The 25,877-nt window shown below is 38.4% G+C and overlaps 1 protein-coding gene across 2 annotated transcripts in view; it reads right to left on the reverse strand.

The window, feature by feature from the left end:
- The window catches only part of smchd1 (structural maintenance of chromosomes flexible hinge domain containing 1), a 123,258-nt gene that overhangs the window by 77,615 nt on the left and 19,766 nt on the right, over window positions 1-25,877 (reverse strand). For both annotated transcript variants that reach the window (XM_059022530.1, XM_059022531.1), the window contains exons 6-12: window positions 20,002-20,116; window positions 19,656-19,775; window positions 19,367-19,533; window positions 13,390-13,483; window positions 10,819-11,029; window positions 8,048-8,165; window positions 6,763-6,946 (exon numbers count right to left, since the gene is read on the reverse strand). In XM_059022530.1, coding sequence (XP_058878513.1) covers window positions 6,763-6,946; window positions 8,048-8,165; window positions 10,819-11,029; window positions 13,390-13,483; window positions 19,367-19,533; window positions 19,656-19,775; window positions 20,002-20,116 — 1,009 coding nt within the window. The remainder of the gene's footprint in view (window positions 1-6,762; window positions 6,947-8,047; window positions 8,166-10,818; window positions 11,030-13,389; window positions 13,484-19,366; window positions 19,534-19,655; window positions 19,776-20,001; window positions 20,117-25,877) is intronic.

Raw genomic sequence — 25,877 nt, forward strand, 5'->3', positions numbered from 1 at the left:
TAAACGACTTAGCCGTCCTAAGTGTTAGTTTAGGTTGCTGTTTGTGTTTTAGTTTAGTGCTCAAAAAAGAGCTAGGTGTTTGTTTTGTTTTTGTTGTAATAAAAGTGCGCAACCGCGCTAAAACCTGTATCCTGGGTCTGTTTTAAAGGGGCAAAGAACCAGAGAGGGTGCAAATCTTTTACTATATATATATATATATATATATATATATATATATATATATATATATATATATATATATACACACACACACACACACAGTACTGTGCAAAAGTTTTAGGCAGGTGTGAAAAAATGCTGTAAAGTAAGAATGCTTTCAAAAATAGACATGTTAATAGTTTATATTTATCAATTAACAAAATGCAAAGTGAGTGAACAGAAGAAAAATCTACATCAAATCAATATTTGGTGTGACCACCCTTTGCCTTCAAAACAGCATCAGTTCTTCTAGGTACACTTGCACACAGTTTTTGAGAGAACTCGGCAGGTAGGTTGGCCCAAACATCTTGGAGAACTAACCACAGTTCTTCTGTGGATTTAGGCAGCCTCAGTTGCTTCTCTCTTCATGTAATCCCAGACAGATTCGATGATGTTGAGATCAGGGCTCTCTGGGGGCCATACCATCACTTCCAGGACTCCTTGTTCTTCTTTACGCTGAAGATAGTTCTTAATGACTTTCGCTGTATGTTTGGGGTCATTGTCATGCTGCAGAATAAATTTGGGGCCAATCAGATGCCTCCCTGATGGTATTGCATGATGGAGAAGTATCTGCCTGTACTTCTCAGCATTGAGGAGACCATTAATTCTGACCAAATCCCCAACTCCATTTGCAGAAATGCAGCCCCAAACTTGCAAGGAACCTCCACCATGCTTCACTGTTGCCTGCAGACACTCATTCGTGTACCGCTCTCCAGCCCTTTGGCGAACAAACTGCCTTCTGCTACAGCCAAATATTTCAAATTTTGACTCATCAGTCCAGAGCACCTGCTGCCATTTTTCTGCACCCCAGTTCCTGTGTTTTCGTGCATAGTTGAGTCGCTTGGCCTTGTTTCCACGTCGGAGGTATGGCTTTTTGGCCGCAAGTCTTCCATGAAGGCCACTTCTGACCAGACTTCTCCGGACAGTAGATGGGTGTACCAGGGTCCCACTGTTTTCTGCCAATTCTGAGCTGATGGCACTGCTGGACATCTTCCGATTGCGAAGGGAAGTAACCATGATGTGTCTTTCATCTGCTGCAATAAGTTTCCTTGGCCGACCACTGCGTCTACGGTCCTCAACGTTGCCCGTTTCTTTGTGCTTCTTCAAAAGAGCTTGGACAGCACATCTGGAAACCCCTGTCTGCCTTGAAATTTCTGCCTGGGAGAGACCTTGCTGATGCAGTATAACTACCTTGTGTCTTGTTGCTGTGCTCAGTCTTGCCATGGTGTATGACTTTTGACATTTGAACTGTCTTCAGCAACCTCACCTTGTTAGCTGAGTTTGGCTGTTCCTCACCCAGTTTTATTCCTCCTACACAGCTGTTTCTGTTTCAGTTATTATTTATTATTATTATTTATTTCTTAGCCGACGCCCTTATCCAGGGCGACTTACAATTGTTACAAGATATCACATTATTTTTTTACATACAATTACCCATTTATACAGTTGGGTTTTGTACAGCAGAAGTGTCCCCCACCGGGGATTGAACCCACACCCCTCCGGTCAAGAGTCCAGAGCCCTAACCACTACTCCACACTGCTGCCTGTTAATGATTGTGTTTCAACCTACATATTGAATTGATGATCATTAGCACCTGTTTGGTATAATTGTTTAATCATACACCTGACTATATGCCTACAAAATCCCTGACTTTGTGCAAGTGTACCGAGAAGAATTGATGCTGTTTTGAAGGCAAAGGGTGGTCACACCAAATATGGATTAGATTCAGATTTTTCTTCTGTTCACTCACTTTGCATTTAGTTAATTGATAAATATAATCAATTAACATGTCTATTTTTGAAAGCATTCTTACTTTACAGCATTTTTTCACACCTCCCTAAAACTTTTGCACAGTACTGTGTGTGTGTATATATATATATATATATATATATATATATATATATATATATATATATATATATATATACACACATACACACATACACACACACACAGTGCCTTGCAAAAGTATTCAGAACCCTGAACCAATTCTCTCATATTACTGAATTACAAATGGTACATTGAAATTTCGTTCTGTTTGATATTTTATTTTAAAACACTGAAACTCAAAATCAATTATTATAAGGTGACATTGGTTTTATGTTGGGAAATATTTGGTAGAGCCACCTTTCGCTGCAATAACAGCTTTAAGTCTTTTGGGGTAAGTATGTACCAGCTTTACACATAGTGTCGGAGTGATTTTGGCCCATTCTTCTTGGCAGATTTGCTCCAGGTTGTTCAGGTTGCTTGGACGACGCTTGTGGACCGCAATTTTCAAATAGTGTCACAGAGATTCTCAATGGGATTGAGATCAGGACTTTGACTGGGCCACTGTAGGACATTCACCTTTTTGTTCTTGAGCCACTCCAATGTTGCTTTGGTCTTGTGCTTGAGATCACTGTCCTGCTGAAAGGTGAATTTCCTCCCAAGCTTCGGTTTTTTAGCAGACTAAAGCAGGTTCTCTTGCAGTATTTCCCTGTATTTTGCTCCATCCATTCTTCCTTCAATTTTAACAAGATGCCCAGTCCCTGCTGATGAGAAGCATCCCCACAGCATGATGCTGCCACCACCATACTTCACTGTAGGGATGGTGTGTCTTGAGGCATGGGCAGTGTTAGGTTTGCGCCACACATAGCGCTTTGAGTTTTGGCCAAAAAGCTCTATCCTGGACTCATCTGACCACAAAACTTTTTCCCACATCGCAGCTGGGTCACTCTATATGCTTTCTGGCAAACTCAAGACGTGCTTTCAGATGGTACTTTTTGAGTAACGGCTACTTTCTTGCCACCCTCCCATACAGGCCAGTGTTATGCAGAGCTCTTGATATGGTTGACTGGTGCACCATTACTCCACTCCCAGCCACTGTCTGTAGCTCCTTCAAAGTGATTGTTGGCCTCTCTCTGGCTTCTCTCACAAGTCTCCTTCTTGTTTGAGCGCTGAGTTTTGAGCGATGGCCTTTTCTTGGCAGTGCCTGGATGGTGTGATGCAGCTTCCACTTCCTGATCCAACTGTGCTCACTGAGATATCCAAACACTTGGATATTATTTTGTACCCTTTCCCTAATCTATGCATTTGTATTACTTTATCTCTAACTTCTGTAGAATGCTCTTTGGTCTTCATTTTCCTTCAGATTCACAGCCTGACCAATGATCCTTCAACAGTGGGGTTTTTATCCAGAAAATGTGACAGCAACTTTAATGGTTCACAGGTGGAGGCCAATGGTAAGGTAATTGTGTCCTCGTTAGGGCAATTTCTTTCATCTGTGTAAACTGGGAGCTTCCACAGCACAGGGGTTGAATACTTATGCAAGCAAGATATTTCAGTTTGTTATTTTTCTTAAAAATATTTCCCAACATAAAACCAATATCACCTTACAATAATTGATTTTGAGTTTCAGTGTTTTAAAATAAAATTTGTAATTCAGTAATATGAGAGAATTGGTCATGGGTCTGAATACTTTTGCAAGGCACTGTATATACACGCACACACACACACACGCACCTCGCACTTACGACAGAATTGGTTCCTGAAAGTCTTGTTGTAAGTCGAAGCGTTGTAAGTCGAAGCACATTTTCCCACAGGAACAATGTTATAAATTGGGGTTACGTTCCTGACTCTTTGGCCAGATAATATATTTTTACAAAAATGACATGTAATATTGTACTCATGCAAATATTTATTTAATATAACTTATTTAAGATACATAACAAATCATTTCATTTAAATTAGAACTTCTAGAAACATTGAAGGTTATAAAATTCTGAAAAAACAAAAAACTAACAAAAACATTGCAAATTAAAAAAATTGGCATCTTAGATGGACAGATCAGGGGTGTTGGCTGGACTTCTCATGGAACTTGGATGCGGTTTTTTCAGCTCTCAAAGAAAATGTCCAAGGAAGTTCTAACAGCTGCTTTTTTCTTTTCTTTGTAAATGTCTCTAGCAACTGTACCTGTTCGATATCCCACGATTTACTGAAGCACTGAGCTCAAGGTTTGGATCATTCTCCTCAAACAGGGCCATGGCGATTTCCAAATGTTTGAATGCCTCACACAGCACTTTGGTTGTCAAGGTTTTACATAGAGGAGTCTCTTCAACAGAGTGCACCTCAGATTCATCATTAACTTTTTGCTGTTGCAATATGAGCAGGTCTTCATTAGACAATTCCTCAGAATGTGATGTCAGCAACTCATCAACATCCTCTGGTTCCACCTCTAAGTGGCGTTTTCTACACATATCTACAACAATTTCAGTCACCTCTGCAACAGTTTCTGTAGAGTCTTGGAAGTCAGAAACAAAATCAGGGCAGTTTTCTCCACACACCATTCAAATTTGATTGATTCACTTCATTCCAAGAGTCACCATTGTTTTTCACTGCATGGTAGATGCTGAAGCCTTTCCAGAATTTTTTGGCTCACCTTCAACATCAGTTGCTCTGATGGCCTGGGCAAATGTTCGCCTAAGGTAATAGGCCTTGAAGGAGGCAATTACCCCCTGATCCATAGGCTGTAGCAATTAGGTCATGTTGGGGGGCAATACCCACCCTCTAATAATCTGAGCTAATGTCTCAGGAAAAGCACGAGCTGCCTCCTCATCAGCACTAGCAGCTTCACCAGTTCCCTTTATATTATGCAAATTAGCTCTTGCTTTAAATCTAGAAAACCAACCTCTGCTTGCAATAAAATATTCCACATTAGAACCCTCCCCGTTCTTGCTTAAAAAGCTCATAAAGACTCCTAGCCTTTTCCTAAATGACTGCCAAACTCAAGGGCATACGGCGTTGAGTTTGATCCTCAATCCAAACAATCAAAAGTTTTTCAACCTCGGCAGTAAGTCCCTCACGCTGCTTGGTTATCACTGTTGCTTGCATTGGAGCAGAGCCCTTAACATGCTCCTTAATTCTTACCTTATCTTTTGACTGTCACCAGACGTACGAGGGATATCCAAGGTTCGACCAATTTCAGAAGCCATCTCACCTTTTTCAGAAAGCTTGATAATGTTCAACTTTGTTTCCATTGTAATGGTTCTACGTTTCTTAGAAACCGAAATATCTCCCGCAGTTAATTTCCTCTTACCAGACATTGTTAAGGGCAAGTAAAATAAAACACAGTTGCATGCATTTAAAAAAAAAAAAAAAAGCTAAGTGACTGAGTCAGGGCGACCATGACAGGTACTGCGGGTTCGGGCACCGAGTGTGTGCACATGACGCGTGGCTCATGTTTCACCGTGTCGTAAATGGTGTATATCGATATAGTAAAGTCGAAGCAAGGTAATAACACACACACACACACACACAAGTACCGTTCCAGCCGTAAAGGCACAGAAAGGAAAAAGACGGAAACTCCCAAAAATCAAGGTCCACAATCAAGGTTTCAACAAAAATTACAAAAATTAGCTTACGCATTTCGACAACATATCTTCATCAGAGCAGTTCTGCTGAAGACATAATTAACTGCCTATTTACAGTAAATACTACCCATGCCCTCTATAAAACTACAATAAGGTAAATCAAATATATATATATATTTACACTGCCCTACTATTGTGGGGCTGTCAATTGCACATACAGCAATTTAACCATTACATTTTATACACATATATATATATATATATATATATATATATATATATATATATATATATATATTATATATATATATATATATATATATATATATATATATATGAATTGTATTTCAATCCCATCGCACTGAAGCAGGACTCCAGTACACAACAAGCTTGGGGTTTCTCAGTATTTAAACACTAAGCAAAGCAGATTAATTCACTCAAATCCATTCCAAACCAAAACAGCATTTGCGCCAGTGAAATAAAACAAATAATTAGCATACTAATAAAAAACACAAGCAAACAAGCCATATTTTCCCGAAAATAAATAAACAGCTCATGCTTAACGGTGGTATCTTTCAACTCCCATTCCAGCCAACAGTTGCAAAATCTGCATATCATTATTTTGTCACCGTCAGCGTCATACATCCCCTCATGCTCAAATTCTTTGCAGTGTTGTTTAATTGTTATGCGGGGTTTAGGCATTTTAGAAACATCTCTTCTATTTCATCACAATTCATTCCCAAACAATTCGCTCCAAATTATACATCTGCGCAAGTGCTGTCAGACCATGTCCATGGTAACAGCTGAGCCTTGACAACTACGATTGCAAGTATTTATTTATAGTATTTTTTGTATAAACCTCCCAATTTAAAAATGTCATTCTATGTTTGCATTGTATAATGATTTTTCATTTTGTATTTGAAGTTCATTTTATATGTTACGTTTTGTTTTATTTCATATTTGAGAAAAACACAGGGCTCTAGTTATAACGCTTGAGTATTCCAATTCTCAATCTGTCAGCAAAAGACTAGTCTTGCCAAGTTTAAAGAGGGAGTAACATACTTTTACCTTCAAAGAGTTGTACTTGCATCCTTTTTAAATTATGAACATTTTTACATTACCTGAAAAAGTTTTCATGCTGTGTTTTGCAATCATTCCTTAATTTAATACCATAGCAAACATTCAACTTGCAGTAGAAGTAGAATTAAATTAATACCTGTCCATTGATCACCCGAGTGAAGATTGTGTCCTTGTCCTTTAACCTCAGCTCCAGGTCCATGAATGTGAGCTTGTTAGTGCTAACCTCAAACTTGTCATTGGTGAAGAGAACACCTGATATACGGTTTAAGCATTCCTCTGGAATCGGGCCTCTCTTCTTTGAAGTGGAGCACCACTCAAAACTAAACAATTCAAAATGGGAAGGAATATTTTTTTTTATTTTATTTTTATATATTGAATATAAACTCAAAGTAAAGTCAAATTCTTACACTAAAATCAGTAACTAAACCAGTGGTACTCAACTCTGGCACTTGACATCTATTCCAGTACTGATCTTTATTCCAGCCAGGTCCTACATTACTTAACTGCCTCTTAATAGCTTCAATTAAGTACATTAGAACCTGCTTGGAGTAAAAACCTGGACTGGATGGATCTCGAGGGCCAACTCAACTCAACCCAACCATTGTTCCAATTCTGTTTACATAGACTTGCCATAAATATTTGAATACCTGTTTTTAATGCATTTCATTATACAGTACACCCTTGCTACAATGCCCTTCATTATAACAAACCTTAGGCTATAACGAACCTGGCCCCTGGACCCCAAATAAAAAAACAAACACGAAACAAAAATAATTTAATGTTGCAACAAAGCTGGAAATGATATTGACTGTTTGAAAACAGCAGTAACGCATGCATATCTCTGTCGTGAATATGGGTTGTCAGAAGGCACTTTTTTGGCTTGTTCAGCAACCATGCAGCAAAGCAACAACAACAAAAAAAACTTGAACTTTGTCAAACTTTTCTGTTTGGTTGATTTGGAATAAAAAGTGTAGTGTGGGATTCTTGCATGTTGTATTAAGATTTGTTGCACTTTGAAACAATTCATCTGAGATTGATTTTGAATGAAATTTCAGCTTCAATTGGGGATTTTTGCTTTTTATACTGCATTTTAAATTATTTAACGACTAGGATAAAGCAAAAGGCAGAATACTGCATACATGAGAGGAACAGGTACATGTAATTCTACTTTTATTCACAATCTCATCTCATTTACTTATTCCAAGAGTTTATCATTCATTTTTATTGTGCTTTTGCTATAACAAGCCTCTCGATACAATGAACAAAAGGCTTGGACCCCAACAGGTTCGTTATAGAGAGGGTGTACTGTATTAGCAAATCACTAATTACTCTGATACTGAAAAAACTAATGATAACGCTCTATCACATGGTCTCAGAAAATGTTACATTGATCCCACTTCTAGTAAACATTATCTTCTTACTCTTCCACAGTTGTGTAAGGTATCAAGCGTCCATTCCAAAAACATTCAAATATAGGCCTTTTTCCCCTTCCTCCTTTTTCACTCAGCATGGAGTCGTCGTCATCTTCGTCAGATTTACCTAATTAATGAGGGGAACAAAAATATCACCCTCAGAACACGTATCTCTTCTCCGATGTTGACAAACACTATTTGCGCTCTCCTCAACAAACAGGGAACTTTCCTTCATTTCCAAGCTAATCCCTAATGCCAAGGACAGATTACTATCTGTATTACTGTCGATGCCGGTAGTGTTTAAATCCATATTGTATAAACAGTGGCATGGGTTTCATGGAAATGTTTTATTATTTTTTATTTTAAATCTGTTAGTTAAAATAAGTGTACAGTAGCACCCATTGCTGTGGAGAATTGAACTTCATTAGCATTTTCAGCTCAAACAGAGTTTAGCTTGGTTCAGCCAAAGCAGTCTCCTGTTTGACAAGAGAATGTGCAGTAGAGGTGTGTGCAACTTATTTTTCACGTACTTCATATTTTCAGATCTTCAGATAGATATAGATAATTGTCCCCCCCGCCCCCAAAATCAGGATACAAGGAAGAACACAATTTCTCTTTCCAAGAACTTGTGTGTTTTACTTTTAACACTAGAAGCCCCGTGGCTGTCATTTTGGCAGTTTTTGGTTTTAAAATGTAATTTTCTCCAGTCGTTTAATACATATGGGGCGGTGCGTTCGTGTACCTTTCTGTCCGTATGTATTAAATACAGTGCCTTGCATAAGTATTCACCCCCCTTGGACTTTTCCACATTTTGTAGTATTACAACCTGGAATTAAAATGTATTTAATTGGGATTTTTAACTTTTTATTTACACAACATATTTAACACTTTGAAGGTGCAAAATATTTTTTATTGTGAAACAAAAGTTAATTAAAAACAAAAAACAAACCAAAAAAAAAAAGACATTTGTTGGTTGCATAAGTATTCAACCCCCCCTGAGTCAATACTTGGTAGAAGCACCTTTGGCAGCAATTACAGCTGTGAGTCTTTTTGGGTAAGTCTCTACCAGCTTTGCACATCTGGATCCTGTAATTTTTGCCCATTCTTCTTGGCAAAATTGCTCAAGCTCTGCAAGTTGGATGGGGACCGTTGGTGAACAGCAATTTTCAAGTCTTGCCACAGATTCTCAATCGGATTGAGGTCTGGGCTTTGATTGGGCCATTCTAAGACATTCAGGTTCTTGTTTTTAAACAACTCCAGTGTAGCTTTAGCTGTGTGTTTAGGGTCATTGTCCTGCTGGAAGGTGAACCTCTGCCCCAGTCCCACAAACAGGTTTTCCTCTAGAATTTCCCTGTATTTGGCTCCATCCATTTGTGTAGATCAGTGACAAAAGTGCAGAAATAAAGGAAATATATTACATTATACCTAAAAGTCCGGGAGCAGTCACATTGATGGCCACACATAAAACAATTGTATTTTCATTATACAGAACGGTATTCTACTTTATTATTTTTATTTACCAGTCCGCAATGTGTTTAGCTGTAATTAGATTAGTCTCTACTCTCTGCCTGAGTGAATGACTGACAGTTTTTTGTTTTTCAATCAGCCTTTTGAAGGCTGGCTTTACAACGCAACAAAATATGGAGTTGATGTTTTGGATCAGATGACATGGAAGTATTCTGTGAAAGCTGCTCCGACGGTGGCCTGTTCAGGTGTTTTACAATGTATTGGACCTAGCAGTGATCAACTCCTGGGTACTTTACAAAGAATGCACAGAGAAGAACTTACCAAGGAGAGAATATATTTTACAGTTAGCACAGCAACTTCACAAGAAGCATTTGGAACAAAGGGAGACTGCCAAGCGTGTACCCACAGCTGAATCTGGCAACCCCACTGAGAGCCGCAAGAGACGCCAATGCCAGGTTGGAAAGTGCAATAAAAATAAAACTTCGAACAGCTGTTCCCTGTGCAGAAAGGCGACATGGAGAAGCGCATTATCTGTGTTGACTGTAAACAGCCTCAGACTCAAAAGGTAAATGAATACCCTTTTCTCGAAAAAAAGAAATAAAATTTGGTTTTTTTTATAACTTCTTGTGCTGTGCGCTTCTGTAAAATGTTTTTTTTCAAAGTTTATGTATCAACGTTGTTCAGTTGCTTTTGCTCATCTGATAAACCGATTGCTGTTGAAAAGTTAAAAATGTACTGCTATCGTTTCAGTTTTATAAATAGGTATGTTGTAAACCGATGTCTGTTCAGATGTTTATTTATTTACATTTTTTTTGTTTTGATTTGTAAAATAAATGTTCATTCTATATATCTTATATATATATATATATATATATATATATATATATAATATTATATTATATTATATATATAATATATATATATATATATATATATATATATATATATATATATATATATGCATGCATGCTTCAGTTGTTCAGATGTTTGACGTACTCAAAAAAAAAAATAATAATAATAATTCCATCCAACTGTTTCTCCTTTCGTTATACTACTTACAGTGTTTTGAATAGAGCCATCAGAAAGACGGCTGAGGGGCTTCTAGGTATGAGTATATCTCCGGTCCTTCTAGTGTTAACAAGTGATGGATGGATTTTTGCAATCCATCACATTTCAATTCTAAAAATCATTCTAAAATATATATATTTTTTAAAGAAGTAAAACTAACCAATTAATAAATAAAGTGTCATTGAGTTACAAATCCTAAGTCTAGGAATCTAGTGATTGAGGCAGTTCCCACAGGTCTGACTTACTTGATAGGCCGATTGGGTCTTCAGGATAGGTTTCCCTGTCATAAAGGAAAGGATGATACCGGATGACTCCCTCTACAACTCCATCTCCATCAACATGTGTCACAAACTCAAAGCTGTCTGCCGATGAACTGTTGTATAGGGTCTGCATATCGTCCTTTACGTCTCTCAGGTTAATCACCTTTGGAACCTTTCCCTTCTCAAACATTGAGATCTAACATGAAGAGAACAGGGTTAACAAAAACCAATTTGAATGACCAAATAACCAAATATCAGTTAAAGAGCCACCAGAAGGTAATTCCTCTTTGTTATTCATAAATTAAAGATTAATTTCGATCGGTAAACAAAGGGAAATAGGCTCCCCAGAAAAATAATTCAACAGTTAGGGCTGGGACAATGCATCGAATCGTTGGAATAACCAATCGATGGCTTTTAAAAAAAAAAAAAAAAAAAATCTTATCAGTTCTTTAATAGGACCGTTTTTTTTTTAGGACCAGCAAAATTTAAATCTACAATCCTAGAAAAGAGACTAGCGGTAGGCTGCATTTCAGGATCAGATGTTATTTAAATTGTCGATTAATTTATTTAAGTACTGCCGTCAGACTTTTGGAAGTTTTTTTGTTTGTTTGTTTGTTTTTTACAAAAAGTACAAAATGTAAAAGGTCAAATGTTCTGTTTGTGGAGTTTTAATGAGCTTCTGTGGTAATACCACCAACCCGTGGGATCATTTAGTAAGACAGCACCCGACAAAATACAACAGAGTGAACACAAGTAAAAAACAAAAGGAAGCAACACCTTCAGTGGCAGCTTATTTTGGAAAGAAGGTTCATCCAAAAAGCGTCAGAGCAAAATAAATAACAGGCCTGATAGTGGATGTTGTCATACAAGACATCAGACCTGTTAGTATAGTAGATGGAGCTGCGTTTAAAAATCTGATTGCGAATCTTGCTCCGGGTTATGAAATTCATTACTCTGGATCACAAATCAAAGGAAAAGCTTCGACAGGATTTAAGTCAGTAGTGTACTCAATGTCCATCACTACCGATGTATGAACAAGCATGACACAAGAAGCGTTTAACAGTCACCTGCCATTACATTACACAAAACTGGGAACTCGAGTCAAAAGTATTAGCGACACGAAAATTACACGAGACACACACAGCTGTGAATTTAGCAGAAGCGATCAATCAGATAAACACAGAGTTTGAAGGGGCTACAAAAGTAATAGCTTGTGTCTGAAGCACTATCTTCCAAACTAGTGAGGCAGGTGGAGGACAACCTCGAAAATGACGGGAATCGTGCCTGTACAAGTGAGTGCAGCACAGAGGACTTACCTGTTAAAAAGAAAACTAAGACCGAACAAGCAATGGAATTGTTACTTCGTGCACAGCAACAAACACACACTACTTCCAAGGAAACCTTAATCCAACAAGAGATGACAAGTTATGCTTCTGAAACTGCATTAAACATCAGCGAAGATCCCCTGATTTGGTGGAAAAATAACCAGACACGCTTTCCCAACCTAACAGCCTTGGCAAACAGCATGTTAAGTAGGGTTACCATATGGCTCCAGATTAACCGGACGCTTTGAGACAGACCGGTATTTCAAAATTCCCCCTAAATTGAAAGTAATTCACGTATAAATGAGCTCCACCTTTGCTGAGATTAATCCTGCTGTGGTGGAATTGCTTGGGAGCAGCAAACAATTCACACGGATCAGCTGCTTCTGATCAGATCTTAATGAACGAATAGCTAATCTATCGATAGAGCAACGAGATGATGATGAAATTGTATTTGCAGAATAATATGGGCGATTGAATTTTAACAAACAGAAAAAAATAGTGACTGGCTGCAATTCATTCTTGGTATAATACAATTATTTGACGCGCATGCGGGTATTTAAGCACCATTATTAATTGTAGCTAAGGATGGTTCATTTACACCTTCATTTATTTCAATTTAGGGGCAAGTTTGAAATCCCGTTCTGTCTCACAGCGTCCAGTTAATCTGGAGCCACATGGTAACCCTATGTTAAGTATCCCTGAAACATCGGTCCAGAGCGAGTGAGTGTTCAGCAAAGCAGGGATGCTTGTGAACAAACTCTGTTCTTTGAAACCGGAGAATGTGGATGCCATAATATTTCTGAATAAAAACAGAAAATAAGCTCTGGAGAGAACACAGACTTTGTTACGTTGGACTTGTAAATAGTTATTCTTTTGTTCCACATTAGAGTTTGTTTTTTTCCTCTAATCCGGTTGCTGTCAAGACATCTTAAGGTAAGACAGTAATATTTGTAATGTTTTATTAACTTTTTGTGGGGAACTTCACCGACAGTGTAACTAGACATAAATAAGTAGAAATGTGTAGTTTTAAGTTCAACTGGAGAAATGTTTACTTTTCGTGATTACATTTGATAAATATATGTACTTATTTACACGTTTCTTTTGCGTTATGAAAAAAACGATGCATTGATAGTAAAAAAAAAAAAACACTATCGTCCCAGCCCTACCAACAGTGTTGGAAAATGTTAAAAGTATCTTTAAGCAGTATTATGTCCTGGATCTTACACCTTACCTGAATATCAATTTTCTGGACGGGGCCTGTGTCTTTAACTGAAGCTTTCGCATCATTCCCTTTTGGCCCGTGAATGTAATAGTGATAAACATGCCTAAAAAAAAAAAAAAAACATTTAATATGCCTATTAGTGCTGCAGCACCCAATTATTCCAGCTGAGCATTCCACAGCAAGTAGGTGATAAATTGTAATTTGCTACTCTAATTGAAACAAATGAAGACACAGTTGCTTGGATTTGAGCCACAATTGGTCTTTATTAGGACAATTGCATAAGCGATTCTCTAGAAATAGAAAAATGAATGGCCTTTGTCATAATGTTAAAATATTGAAGCCATAATGTCTAAGGCAGGCAGCATGCATTACGTGCTGCCTGCCTTAGACATTAGAGAGAACAAATCATATATAGAGGGTAAACAGTGAAAATACACATATTGTACATTTAAATACTGCAAGACGGACTGAACTTAAAAATGTAGGATTCCTTTACAAACAATCACTGTTGTAGCAGTGAGAACGTGGGTCAAAAGAAACAAAAAAAAGTCTTACTACGTGCTGGGCAGCAATTGTTTTTCAAATTTCGATATGACAAAAATAACAATTGAACTGAAGAGACTCAAAACAACGTCAGACTTCACGCACCAGGCCAACAGAGATACCTTTTATTATGTGCGGCATTTCAGTATCTTAGGCTTTTGTTTCGATTACCATATATAGTATACCATGATTTTAAAGCACAGCATTACCAGAGGGCATACTAAATTGCTTTACATAACGAAGAAATGCTTACTGACCCGAAATACTTTTTTTTTTTTTTTAACAAACAAACAAATCTGGTGTAAAATTAAAACCAGACACTATTTATAAAATTCTTTCTGATCCCAATTCCTGAGAGTTGTGGCTACCACCGATGTTTACAGGTTTTTAGGTAGGAGATCACTAAAATTACACTTATGGAGACATTTCTAAAGAAAACATGTATCAGAGTACATTTTAAAATTTATTTTTTACATTCAAACTAGGTAATGGTAGAGTATATGTCATCATAGTGAAAACGTTATTAAAAGGTATAATACGGTATACTTTTGGTGGATATTTGACCTGATACACAAGCTGAAAGTCTCATTAGGTCAGTCAGACCTCAAACAAGTAGAATGTTCACTGGAGCAGAAGGGTTAAAGGATTGGTTTCTAAACTACATTACCCAGAAGAACGGTGATGACGCTTGTTTAATACGTTTTGGTTTCCTATATGGCCACTGGATAAAGAGAAATAATTTTGTTTTGTAGGCGTTTCTGTAGGCATTGCGCCATCGGTCCCACAGCGCAAATTGTATTAAAAATAATTAAGTCAATCTATAGCTTTACAAGCCTACTGCCAACCACCCAAGATTAAGTAGCTTTTTACAAAATAAATGCATTGCTAAATGTTACATATAAAATAGTTTGGTAAAAGGTTTTTGTAATTTTTATTATGTTAAACATTCTTCCTAGAGCTGGCAGTCAAACTTTACTGGGCTCCTACTGTAGACAAAGGCAATGTAATAGTATTGTTGTATTAATTTCAATACGTTTGTTACTGTGCGTGACTGAGGGTTTGTGAATTAAAAGGATATGTGTATTTCTGTACACTGTATATATTTTTGCTTTGAGGTTTAAAGTTATGCTTTTTTTTTTCATTTGTTTGTGCGAGACTTCTGCAGTTTTTCTAGCTACAGAATGTTATGACAAAAGAAGAAAAAAGTTCTTGTCTGACACGTAAAGTATAACTGTAAAACTTGTTGTACCTCCATGACAGACAATGATTCTTGGTGGTAAATCTCCTTCCTGACCTGTGAGGGCGCTACGTAGCAAGGACCGAGTAACTTGGACTTTTTGGCTTGACAATTCATTCCATGGGTTAAAAGGAAGTCGGTAGGAAGAGGACAGAACTTCGACACACAAATGCACTGACCCGGAAGGGAAATGATATGACAGCCACGGATTGGAGGAGTGGCTGCAATCATTTACCAAGGGGTCATGTATGACAGTATATTAAGGGGACGAAGCGACGTGATCGGTTCCTTCGCTTTGGTTAAAACCTAAATAACCTAGGACGGAAAACGCCTGTGATTGCTGTTCATGACTGGTTATTTGTTTTTGTACTAATTACTGTGATTTATTAGTAGACACTTTAACAAGTTCCGGAGCTGTTGCCGAGGGCCAGCAAAAACCTGGAAAACTGCACGGATTGTCACCAGATAAACTGTATCACGCACCCTGAGCACTACAACGTGTACCCAGGACTGGTGACCGTGATTGTATATTGTGGGAGAGATGTATTTTATTATTTATTTAGGACTGCAACCCGTGTTATTTTCCCTGCACTTTACACATTGTTGTGTATTGTCAGGGACTTTTCTTGTAAATAAAACTTTCCCTTGGAATAAGTCTCTGTCTAGTTCATTACGCACTGCATCACTCTATATACAGTGCCTTGCAAAAGTATTCAGACCCCTGACCAATTCTCTCATATTACTGAATTACAAATGGTACACTGAAATTTCGTTCCGTTTGATATTTTATTTTAAAACACTGAAACTCAAAATCAATTATTGTAAGGTGACATTGGTTTTATGTTGGGAAATATTTTTAAGAAATAAAAAACTGAAATATCTTGCTTGCATAAGTGCATCAACCCCCACATATTAATATTTGGTAGAGCCACCTTTTGCTGCAATAACAGTTTAAGTCTTTTGGGGTAAGTATGTACCAGCTTTGCACACAGTGTCGGAGTGATTTTGGCCCATTCTTCTTTGCAGATTTGCTCCAGGTTGTTCAGATTGGTTGGACGACGCTTGTGGACCGCAATTTTCAAATAGTGTCACAGATTTTCAATGGGATTGAGATCAAGACTTTAACTGGGCCACTGTAGGACATTCACCTTTTTGTTCTTGAGCCACTCCAATGTTGCTTTGGCCTTGTGTTTGGGATCATTGTCCTGCTGAAAGGTGAATTTCCTCCCAAGCTTCAGTTTTTTAGCGGACTGAAGCAGGTTCTCTTGCAGTATTTCCCTGTCTCCATCCATTCTTCCTTCAATTTTAACAAGATGCCCAGTCCCTGCTGATGAGAAGCATCACCACAGCATGATGCTGCCACCACCATACTTCACTGTAGGGATGGTGTGTCTTGAGGCATGGGCAGTGTTAGGTTTGCGCCACACATAGAGCTTTGAGTTTTGGCCAAAAAGCTCTATCTTGGTCTCATCTGACCACAAAACATTTTCCCACATCGCAGCTGGGTCACTCTCATGCTTTCTGGCAAACTCCAGACATGCTTTCAGATGGTACTTTTTGAGTAACTGCTTCTTTCTTGCCACCCTCCCATACAGGCCAGTGTTATGCAGAGCTCTTGATATGGTTGACTGGTGCACCATTACTCCACTCCCAGCCACTGAACTCTGTAGCTCCTTCAAAGTGATTGTTGGCCTCTCTGTGGCTTCTCTCACAAGTCTCCTTCTTGTTTGAGCGCTGAGTTTTGAGGGACGGCCTTTTCTTGGCAGTGTCTGGGTGGTGTGATGCAGCTTCCACTTCCTGATTATTGATCCAACTGTGCTCACTGGGATATCCAAACACTTGGATATTATTTTGTACCCTTTCCCTAATCTATGCATTTGTATTACTTTCTCTCTAACTTCTGTAGAATGCTCTTTGGTCTTCATTTTCCTTCAGATTCACAGCCTGACCAATGATCCTTCAACAGTGGGGTTTTTATCCAGAAAATGTGACAGCAACTTTAATGGTTCACAGGTGGAGGCCAATGGTAAGGAAATTGTGTCCTCGTTAGGGCAATGTCTTTCATCGGTGTAAACTGGGAGCTTCCACAGCACATGGGGTTGAATACTTATGCAAGCAAGATATTTCAGTTTTTTATTTTTCGTAAAAATATTTCCCAACATAAAACCAATGTCACCTTACAATAATTGATTTTGAGTTTCAGTGTTTTAAAATAAAATATCAAAACAGAACGAAATTTCAATGTACCATTTGTAATTCAGTAATATGAGAGAATTGGTCAGGGTTCTGAATACTTTTGCAAGGCACTGTATATATATATATATATATATATATATATATATATATATATATATATATATATATACACACATACAGTACTGTGCAAAAGTTTTAGGCAGGTGTGAAAAAATGCTGTAAAGTAAGAATGCTTTCAAAAACAGACATGTTAATAGATTATATTTATCAATTAACAAAATGCAAAGTGAGTGAACAGAAGAAAAATCTACATCAAATCAATATTTGGTGTGACCACCCTTTGCCTTCAAAACAGCATCAATTCTTCTAGGTACACTTGCACAAAGTCAGGGATTTTGTAGGCATATAGTCAGGTGTATGATTAAACAATTATACCAAACAGGTGCTAATGATCATCAATTCAATATGTAGGTTGAAACACAATCATTAACTGAAACAGAAACAGCTGTGTAGGAGGAATAAAACTGGGTGAGGAACAGCCAAACTCAGCTAACAAGGTGAGGTTGCTGAAGACAGTTTACTGTCAAAAGTCATACACCATGGCAAGACTGAGCACAGCAACAAGACACAAGGTAGTTATACTGCATCAGCAAGGTCTCTCCCAGGCAGAAATTTCAAGGCAGACAGGGGTTTCCAGATGTGCTGTCCAAGCTCTTTTGAAGAAGCACAAAGAAACGGGCAACGTTGAGGACCGTAGACGCAGTGGTCGGCCAAGGAAACTTACTGCAGCAGATGAAAGACACATCATGCTTACTTCCCTTCGCAATCGGAAGATGTCCAGCAGTGCCATCAGCTCAGAATTGGCAGAAAACAGTGGGACCCTGGTATACCCATCTACTGTCCGGAGAAGTCTGGTCAGAAGTGGCCTTCATGGAAGACTTGCGGCCAAAAAGCCATACCTCCGACGTGGAAACAAGGCCAAGCGACTCAACTATGCATGAAAACACAGGAACTGGGGTGCAGAAAAATGGCAGCAGGTGCTCTGGACTGATGAGTCAAAATTTGAAATATTTGGCTGTAGCAGAAGGCAGTTTGTTCGCCAAAGGGCTGGAGAGCAGTACACGAATGAGGTGTCTGCAGGCAACAGTGAAGCATGGTGGAGGTTCCTTGCAAGTTTGGGGCTGCATTTCTGCAAATGGAGTTGGGGATTTGGTCAGAATTAATGGTCTCCTCAATGCTGAGAAGTACAGGCAGATACTTATCCATCATGCAATACCATCAGGGAGGCATCTGATTGGCCCCAAATGTATTCTGCAGCATGACAACGACCCCAAACATACAGCGAAAGTCATTAAGAACTATCTTCAGCGTAAAGAAGAACAAGGAGTCCTGGAAGTGATGGTATGGCCCCCACAGAGCCCTGATCTCAACATCATTGAGTCTGTCTGGGATTACATGAAGAGAGAGAAGCAACTGAGGCTGCCTAAATCCACAGAAGAACTGTGGTTAGTTCTCCAAGATGTTTGGGCCAACCTACCTGCCGAGTTCCTTCAAAAACTGTGTGATGCTGTTTTGAAGGCAAAGGGTGGTCACACCAAATATTGATTTGATGTAGATTTTTCTTCTGTTCACTCACTTTGCATTTTGTTAATTGATAAATATAAACTATTAACATGTCTATTTTTGAAAGCATTCTTACTTTATAGCATTTTTTCACACCTGCCTAAAACTTTTGCACAGTACTGTGTATATATATATATATTATATATATATATATATATATATATATATATATATATATATATATATATATATATATATATATATATAGATAGATAGATAGGTCAAAAAAAGTAATAAATAATACAAACTTCTAAACACATCATGTGGCCTATTGTAAAACAGAGATTATCAGGATTAAAGAAATCAGAGTTTGCAAATATTACAATTTAAGGAGCAGGAGTTTTTTTTAGGCTAGGATACTACTGAAATTAATATATATACACTTACGCCAACTCTCTAGTCCACAGATGAAAGTTGTTTTTCAGATACTGCATATGATCTGTGTGGATCCCAGTAATCACAACAGCAGTAAAGCTTTCCTTGTTCTTCTCTTCCTTCACAAGACTGTGCAGGAACCTCTCATCATCACTGGTTATGTGGGATGAATCACCAGGCTAGGAAGAAACATTCCCCATAAACACAACTTGAAAGGTCATAAAAATGCTTAGAAAACAAGTCTTAATTTTAACACTGCTGTGGTGTAATTTTGGCAAATACCCCACAATGATAAACATACCTTTCTGTTCCTGATGAAACCACTGTATATAGCCTCTTTATTCTTTTCCTTTTTTTCAAAGTCTTCTTTAGATAGAAGTAGTTCATGAGCATCTAAAGAACTGGCCGGCTTGCTTATCATCTATAAATAAAGAAATATTGACATTTTGTTGATGATTCATTTCTTAAGTCTTGCATAACACTCTGTATATAGGAGCATTCAGCTATAATCCCACTGTCAAAAACAAACGAGAGGAAATGATTGTTCCCAATGAACACAGTGGGGTCTTGTTCAAATCTGATAGACAATTGCCAATTACAAAGTGGGCTCTAGGTGGTTATAAAAAATTATATTTTTCTGTACTTACTCTAGTTGCTTGCCCAATGTAGAAAACAGCTTGCTTTCCGCCTACTCCAAAATAGGATATATCACTATTTAAACTGCGGGCCACTGGAGCGGGACGTACGTACCCTGAATGATCACTATTTTAAAAGGGGGGGAAAAAGAAAGTATCTCAGTGATCACTGTACTACAATAAAAAATCATCCTTAGGTCAGGTAAAAGTAGCTTATAGACATAATGTAATAACTCACAACATTGGAGATACAGAAACCAGTACAACTCGGAGACTGCAAACTCCATAAAAAAAGTAAACAAAATTCAATTAACCCTTTCCCTACTGCGCCGCTAGAAATCGTTCATATATGAACGATGATGTAACATTTGAAGCCTTTTTAAAACAACCACTGGTTGCTTGCCAAATGACTGACATCTCCAGACTCCAACAACCAATCAGGGATGGTTTTATATACTTTCAAAATGAAAGTAGTTAGATAGACAGAAAGCTAGACAAGTGAGTTTGATAAGTGGAGGGAGGGAGGTGAAAATTGAAAAACTTGGGTAATATTATTTTTGTTGCATTGTTTTATTGCACTCCCCAATAAAAAAAAAAAAAACATTTGATCACAAAATATATTATATATATATATATATATATATATATATATATATATATATATATATATATATATATATATATATATATATATATATATATATAGTAGTAACACAACAGTACTTACACGCTTAAATTGTACCTTCTTTCCTTTGCTGTCTTCTACAACAAAATCCTTACGGTCACGGTCACATTATTCTAGGGTTTTTGTGTGTAGGCATTTTTTTTTTTTTTTTTATTATTATTAGTTTATTTAGCAGACGCCTTTATCCAAGGCGACTTACAGAGACTAGGGTGTGTGAACTATGCATCAGCTGCAGAGTCACTTACAACTACGTCCCACCCGAAAGACGCACAAGCACAAGGAGGTTAAGTTAAGTGACTTGCTCAGGGTCACACAATGAGTCAGTGGCTGAGGTGGGATTTGAACCGGAGACCTCCTGGTTACAAGACCGTTTCTTTAACCACTGGACCACACAGCCTCCTACAGGCTGTGTGGTCCAGTGGTTAAAGAAAACTTTGCCACAATTTGCAATTCTGTTTTAAATCCTCCATATCTTAACTGTAATACAGCTTTAAATACTGCGAAATCAATGATATATAGAAGTTGAAACTCGGAGCAGCTGATTCAAATCCCGCTGCGTTCTGGGACACGGGGGAGGAGCAGAGCACGCAGCACAAACACAAACGAACAAAAGGCAGGCAGTCTTCCAAGCGACAGCGTGTGGAAGCGACATCGTGGGAGAAGTACAAGTGGACAAGTACAACGCAGTTAGAAGCAGAAAGGAGGAATTACATCTTTAAATCTGGAGTTGCTTTAAATCAGAAAACATTGCAGCTTAAAGCCTTGCAGCTGCGTGTATTTTACTGATCAGCTGAAACTCGGAGCAGCTGATTCAAATCCCGCGGCGTTCTGGGACACGGGGGAGGAGCAGAGCACGCAGCACAAACACAAACGAACAAAAGGCAGGCAGTCTTCCAAGCGACAGCGTGTGGAAGCGACATCGTGGGAGAAGTACAAGTGGACAAGTACAACGCAGTTAGAAGCAGAAAGGAGGAATTACATCTTTAAATCTGGAGTTGCTTTAAATCAGAAAACATTGCAGCTTAAAGCCTTGCAGCTGCGTGTATTTTTCTGATCAGCTGAAACTCGGAGCAGCTGATTCAAATCCCGCGGCGTTCTGGGACACGGGGGAGGAGCAGAGCACGCAGCACAAACACAAACTAACAAAAGGCAGGCAGTCTTCCAAGCGACAGCGTGTGGAAGCAACATCGTGGGAGAAGTACAAGTGGACAAGTACAACGCAGTTAGAAGCAGTTTGAAAGCAGGTTGACAGCTGCAGAAGCTACACTAAACAAAAAATGGTCTTCAAGCCAGTAATCTGTGACAACTGCATGATGTGGGAAATCCGAGAAAACCCAACAGAGCTCAACCAAGTTTGTGTAAAGTGCCGCACCATCCAGGACTTGCTTCAGCGATTAAGCCTGCTAGAAAAGGAGATGGAGGAAATGAGACAGCAACAGGAGCTTGAGGAGCTGACACACCCACAATTCATGGAAGTCTGCACCCCTAGCAGACTGAAAGCCACCAGGGAGATGGAAGAGAGTCGAAACAGCTGGGTTCAGATAGGCAGAAGCAGGGGAAAAAAGAAACTTCGTCAAACACAACCACCAGAAATCCAGACATCCAACACTTTTGAGCCACTTCAACATTTAGATGACCAAAACCAACATCAAGAGAATGAAAGAAACAACACCCAGGACCCTATAAACAGTGCTGACCAGCCAGCAAAAAGAAGGGAGGTCATGATTGTTGGGGACTCCATACTGAGAAACACAGCAAGTTCAGTTCACAGTTTGGAACCCCTTACTACAACAGTGTGCTGCCTTCCAGGAGCCTCTGTCAAGCACATCACTGAGAACGTGGACAGGCTCCTAGAACGAACAGGAGATGACCCGGTAGTAGTCGTCCACATTGGTACAAACAACATTGGAAGAGACAGGCCAAGATCCCTGCAAAACAAATTCAGAGAGCTAGGAAGGAAATTAAAAGACAAGACCAAAACTGTGGTATTTTCTGGGATACTGCCGGCGCCTTGCAAAGGACCATATGGACAGCTGGAAATACAAAATCAAAATGCATGGCTGAAATCATGGTGCACACAGGAAGGCTTCACCTTTCTTGAACATTGGAGCACTTTCTACAACAAGGACTATCTATACAGGTGGGACGGACTGCACTTAAACAGAAAGGGAACCAATCTACTCGGAGAAAGGATCCTTCAGGCGGTACAGAAGCATTTAAACTAGAAAGGAAGGGGGGAGAAAACAAAAAAACAGAAGGGAGACTACATCAAAACAAGGGCAACAACTCAGGTAAGACCACTATTAAATGTATTTATCTTAATGCTGGAAGTCTCAGAAACAAAATGTTAGAACTTGAAGCTACTGCACTAACAAGTAACTACGATGTGATAGGTGTTACAGAAACTTGGTTGTCTGAGAGTGATGGAGACGAATATAATATTAGTGGGTACACACTGTATAGGAAAGACAGGCAGGACAGAAGAGGCGGAGGGGTAGCGCTATACATAAGAAATAGCCTTGAAGCCCAGGTGTTAAATCAGGACAAAGAAAACAATGCAGAATCAATATGGGTCAGAATAATGGACACAAATTCAAAGGGCATAATAATAGGAGCATGCTATAGACCGCCAAATTCAGACGCTGAGCAAAATAATCTGTTGTACAATGACATTGGAAATGCGTGTAGAAAAGGAGAAGCCATACTAATGGGGGAGTTCAACTTCCCCCATATAAAATGGGAAAACCCAATGGGGGGCACGACGGACGAAATTGAAATGGTGGAAATGACAAATGACTGCTTCCTAACGCAATTTGTCAAGGCACCGACTAGAGGGGAGGCATGCCTTGATTTAGTCTTTTCAAATAATGAAGACAGAATAACTAAAACAGAGGTCAGAGAGCCATTGGCAAACTCAGACCACAACATGGTCTCATTTGAAATATTTTTTAAAACCCCAAAAGTAATGACTAAAGCTAAGGTTTACAATTTTAGAAAAGCAAACTATGAAGGTATGAAACAGAGACTAACAGAAGTAGATTGGAGTAAAATAGAGAAAACATCCACAGAAAAAGGGTGGCTGTTTTTAAAAAAAGTAGTACTAGAGGCACAAAACAATTACATCCCAAAAGTAGACAAATCTAAATCTAAAACAAAATGGCCAAAATGGTTTAATAGATCAATTAAAAAAAATATTCAGCGAAAAAAGGCACTTTACAGAGCGTTTAAAAGGGACCAAAAACAAAGCACACAGAAAGAGTACTTGGAACTGCAAACACAAGTCAAAAAGGAAGTTAGAAAGGCCAAGAGAGAGATAGAAATCAATATTGCTAAGGGGGCTAAAACCAATTCCAAAATGTTTTTCCAATATTATAACAGCAAGAGAACATTCAAAGAGGAGGTTAAATGTCTAAGAGACACAAATGGCAAAATCATAGATCAAGAAAAAAAAAATGCAAATATATTAAATGATTACTTTTCACAGGTTTTTACAAAGGAGGACACGGACAACATGCCCCACATGTCGACCTGTGCCTATCCAGTTTTAAATAACTTTAGCATAACAGAGGCAGAAGTGTTAAAGGGACTAGGAGCTCCTAAAATAAACAAATCCCCTGGGCCGGATGAGATCCTCCCAATAGTACTCAAAGAAATGAAAGAAGTTATTTACAAGCCGCTAACCAAGATCATGCAACAGTCTCTTGACACAGGGGTTGTACCGACAGACTGGAAAATAGCAAACGTAATACCGATCCACAAAAAGGGAGACAAAACTGAACCCGGTAACTACAGACCAATAAGCCTGACTTCTATTATAAGTAAGCTTATGGAAACTATAATAAGTTCCAAAATGGAAAATTACCTATATGGGAGACAGTCAGCATGGTTTTAAGAAAGGGAGATCGTGTCTAACTAACCTGCTTGACTTTTTTGAGGATGCAACATTGAAAATGGATAATTGCAAAGCATATGACATGGTTTATTTAGATTTCCAGAAAGCTTTTGACAAAGTCCTGCATAAAAGATTAATTCTCAAACTGAACGCAGTAGGGATTCAAGGAAATGCATGCACATGGATTAGGGAGTGGTTAACATGTAGAAAACAGAAAGTACTGATTACAGGAGAAACCTCAAAATAGAGCGAGGTAACCAGTGGTGTACCACAGGGATCAATATTAGGTCCTCTGCTATTCCTAATCTACATTAATGATTTAGACTCTGATATAGTAAGCAAACTCGTTAAATTTGCAGACGACACAAAAATAGGAGGAGTGGCAGACACTGTTGAAGCAGCAAAGGTCATTCAAAATGATCTAGACCGCATTCAAAATTGGGCAGACACATGGCAAATGAAATTTAATAGAGAAAAGTGTAAAGTATTGCATGCGGGCAATAAAAACGTTCATTATAAATATCATATGGGAGATAGTGAAATTGAAGAAGGGAACTATGAAAAAGACCTAGGAGTTTATGTTGACTCAGAAATGTCTTCATCTAGACAATGTGGGGAAGCTATAAAAAAGGCTAACAAGATGCTTGGATATATTGTGAGAAGTGTTGAATTAAAATCAAGGGAAGTAATGTTAAAACTCTACAATGCATTAGTAAGACCTCACCTAGAATATTGTGTTCAGTTCTGGTCACCTCGTTACAAAAAGGATATTGCTGCTCTAGAAAGAGTGCAAAGAAGAGCAACCAGAATTATCCCGGGTTTAAAAGGCATGTCGTATGCAGACAGGCTAAAAGAATTGAATCTATTCAGTCTTGAACAAAGACGACTACGCGGCGATCTGATTCAAACATTCAAAATCCTAAAAGGTATAGGCAATATAGGGACTTCTTTGACTTGAAAAAAGAAAAAAGGACCAGGGGTCATAAATGGAGATTAGATAAAGGGGCATTCAGAACAGAAAATAGGAGGCACTTTTTTACACAGAGAATTGTAAGGGTCTGGAACCAACTCCCCAGTAATGTTGTTGAAGCCGACACCCTGGGATCCTTCAAGAAGCTGCTTGATGAGATTCTGGGATCAATAAGCTACTAACAACCAAACGAGCAAGATGGGCTGAATGGCCTCCTCTCGTTTGTAAACTTTCTTATGTTCTTATGTTCTTAAGTCAGGAAGGAGGGACGTTGCCCTGCTGCACTTGGAAAGGTCTGTTTTTGAGGTTTTTTTTTTTTTTTTTAATAAATTTAGTCGTCG

The sequence above is a fragment of the Acipenser ruthenus genome, chromosome 4 (assembly GCF_902713425.1).
Source record: "Acipenser ruthenus chromosome 4, fAciRut3.2 maternal haplotype, whole genome shotgun sequence".
NCBI lineage: Eukaryota > Metazoa > Chordata > Actinopteri > Acipenseriformes > Acipenseridae > Acipenser > Acipenser ruthenus.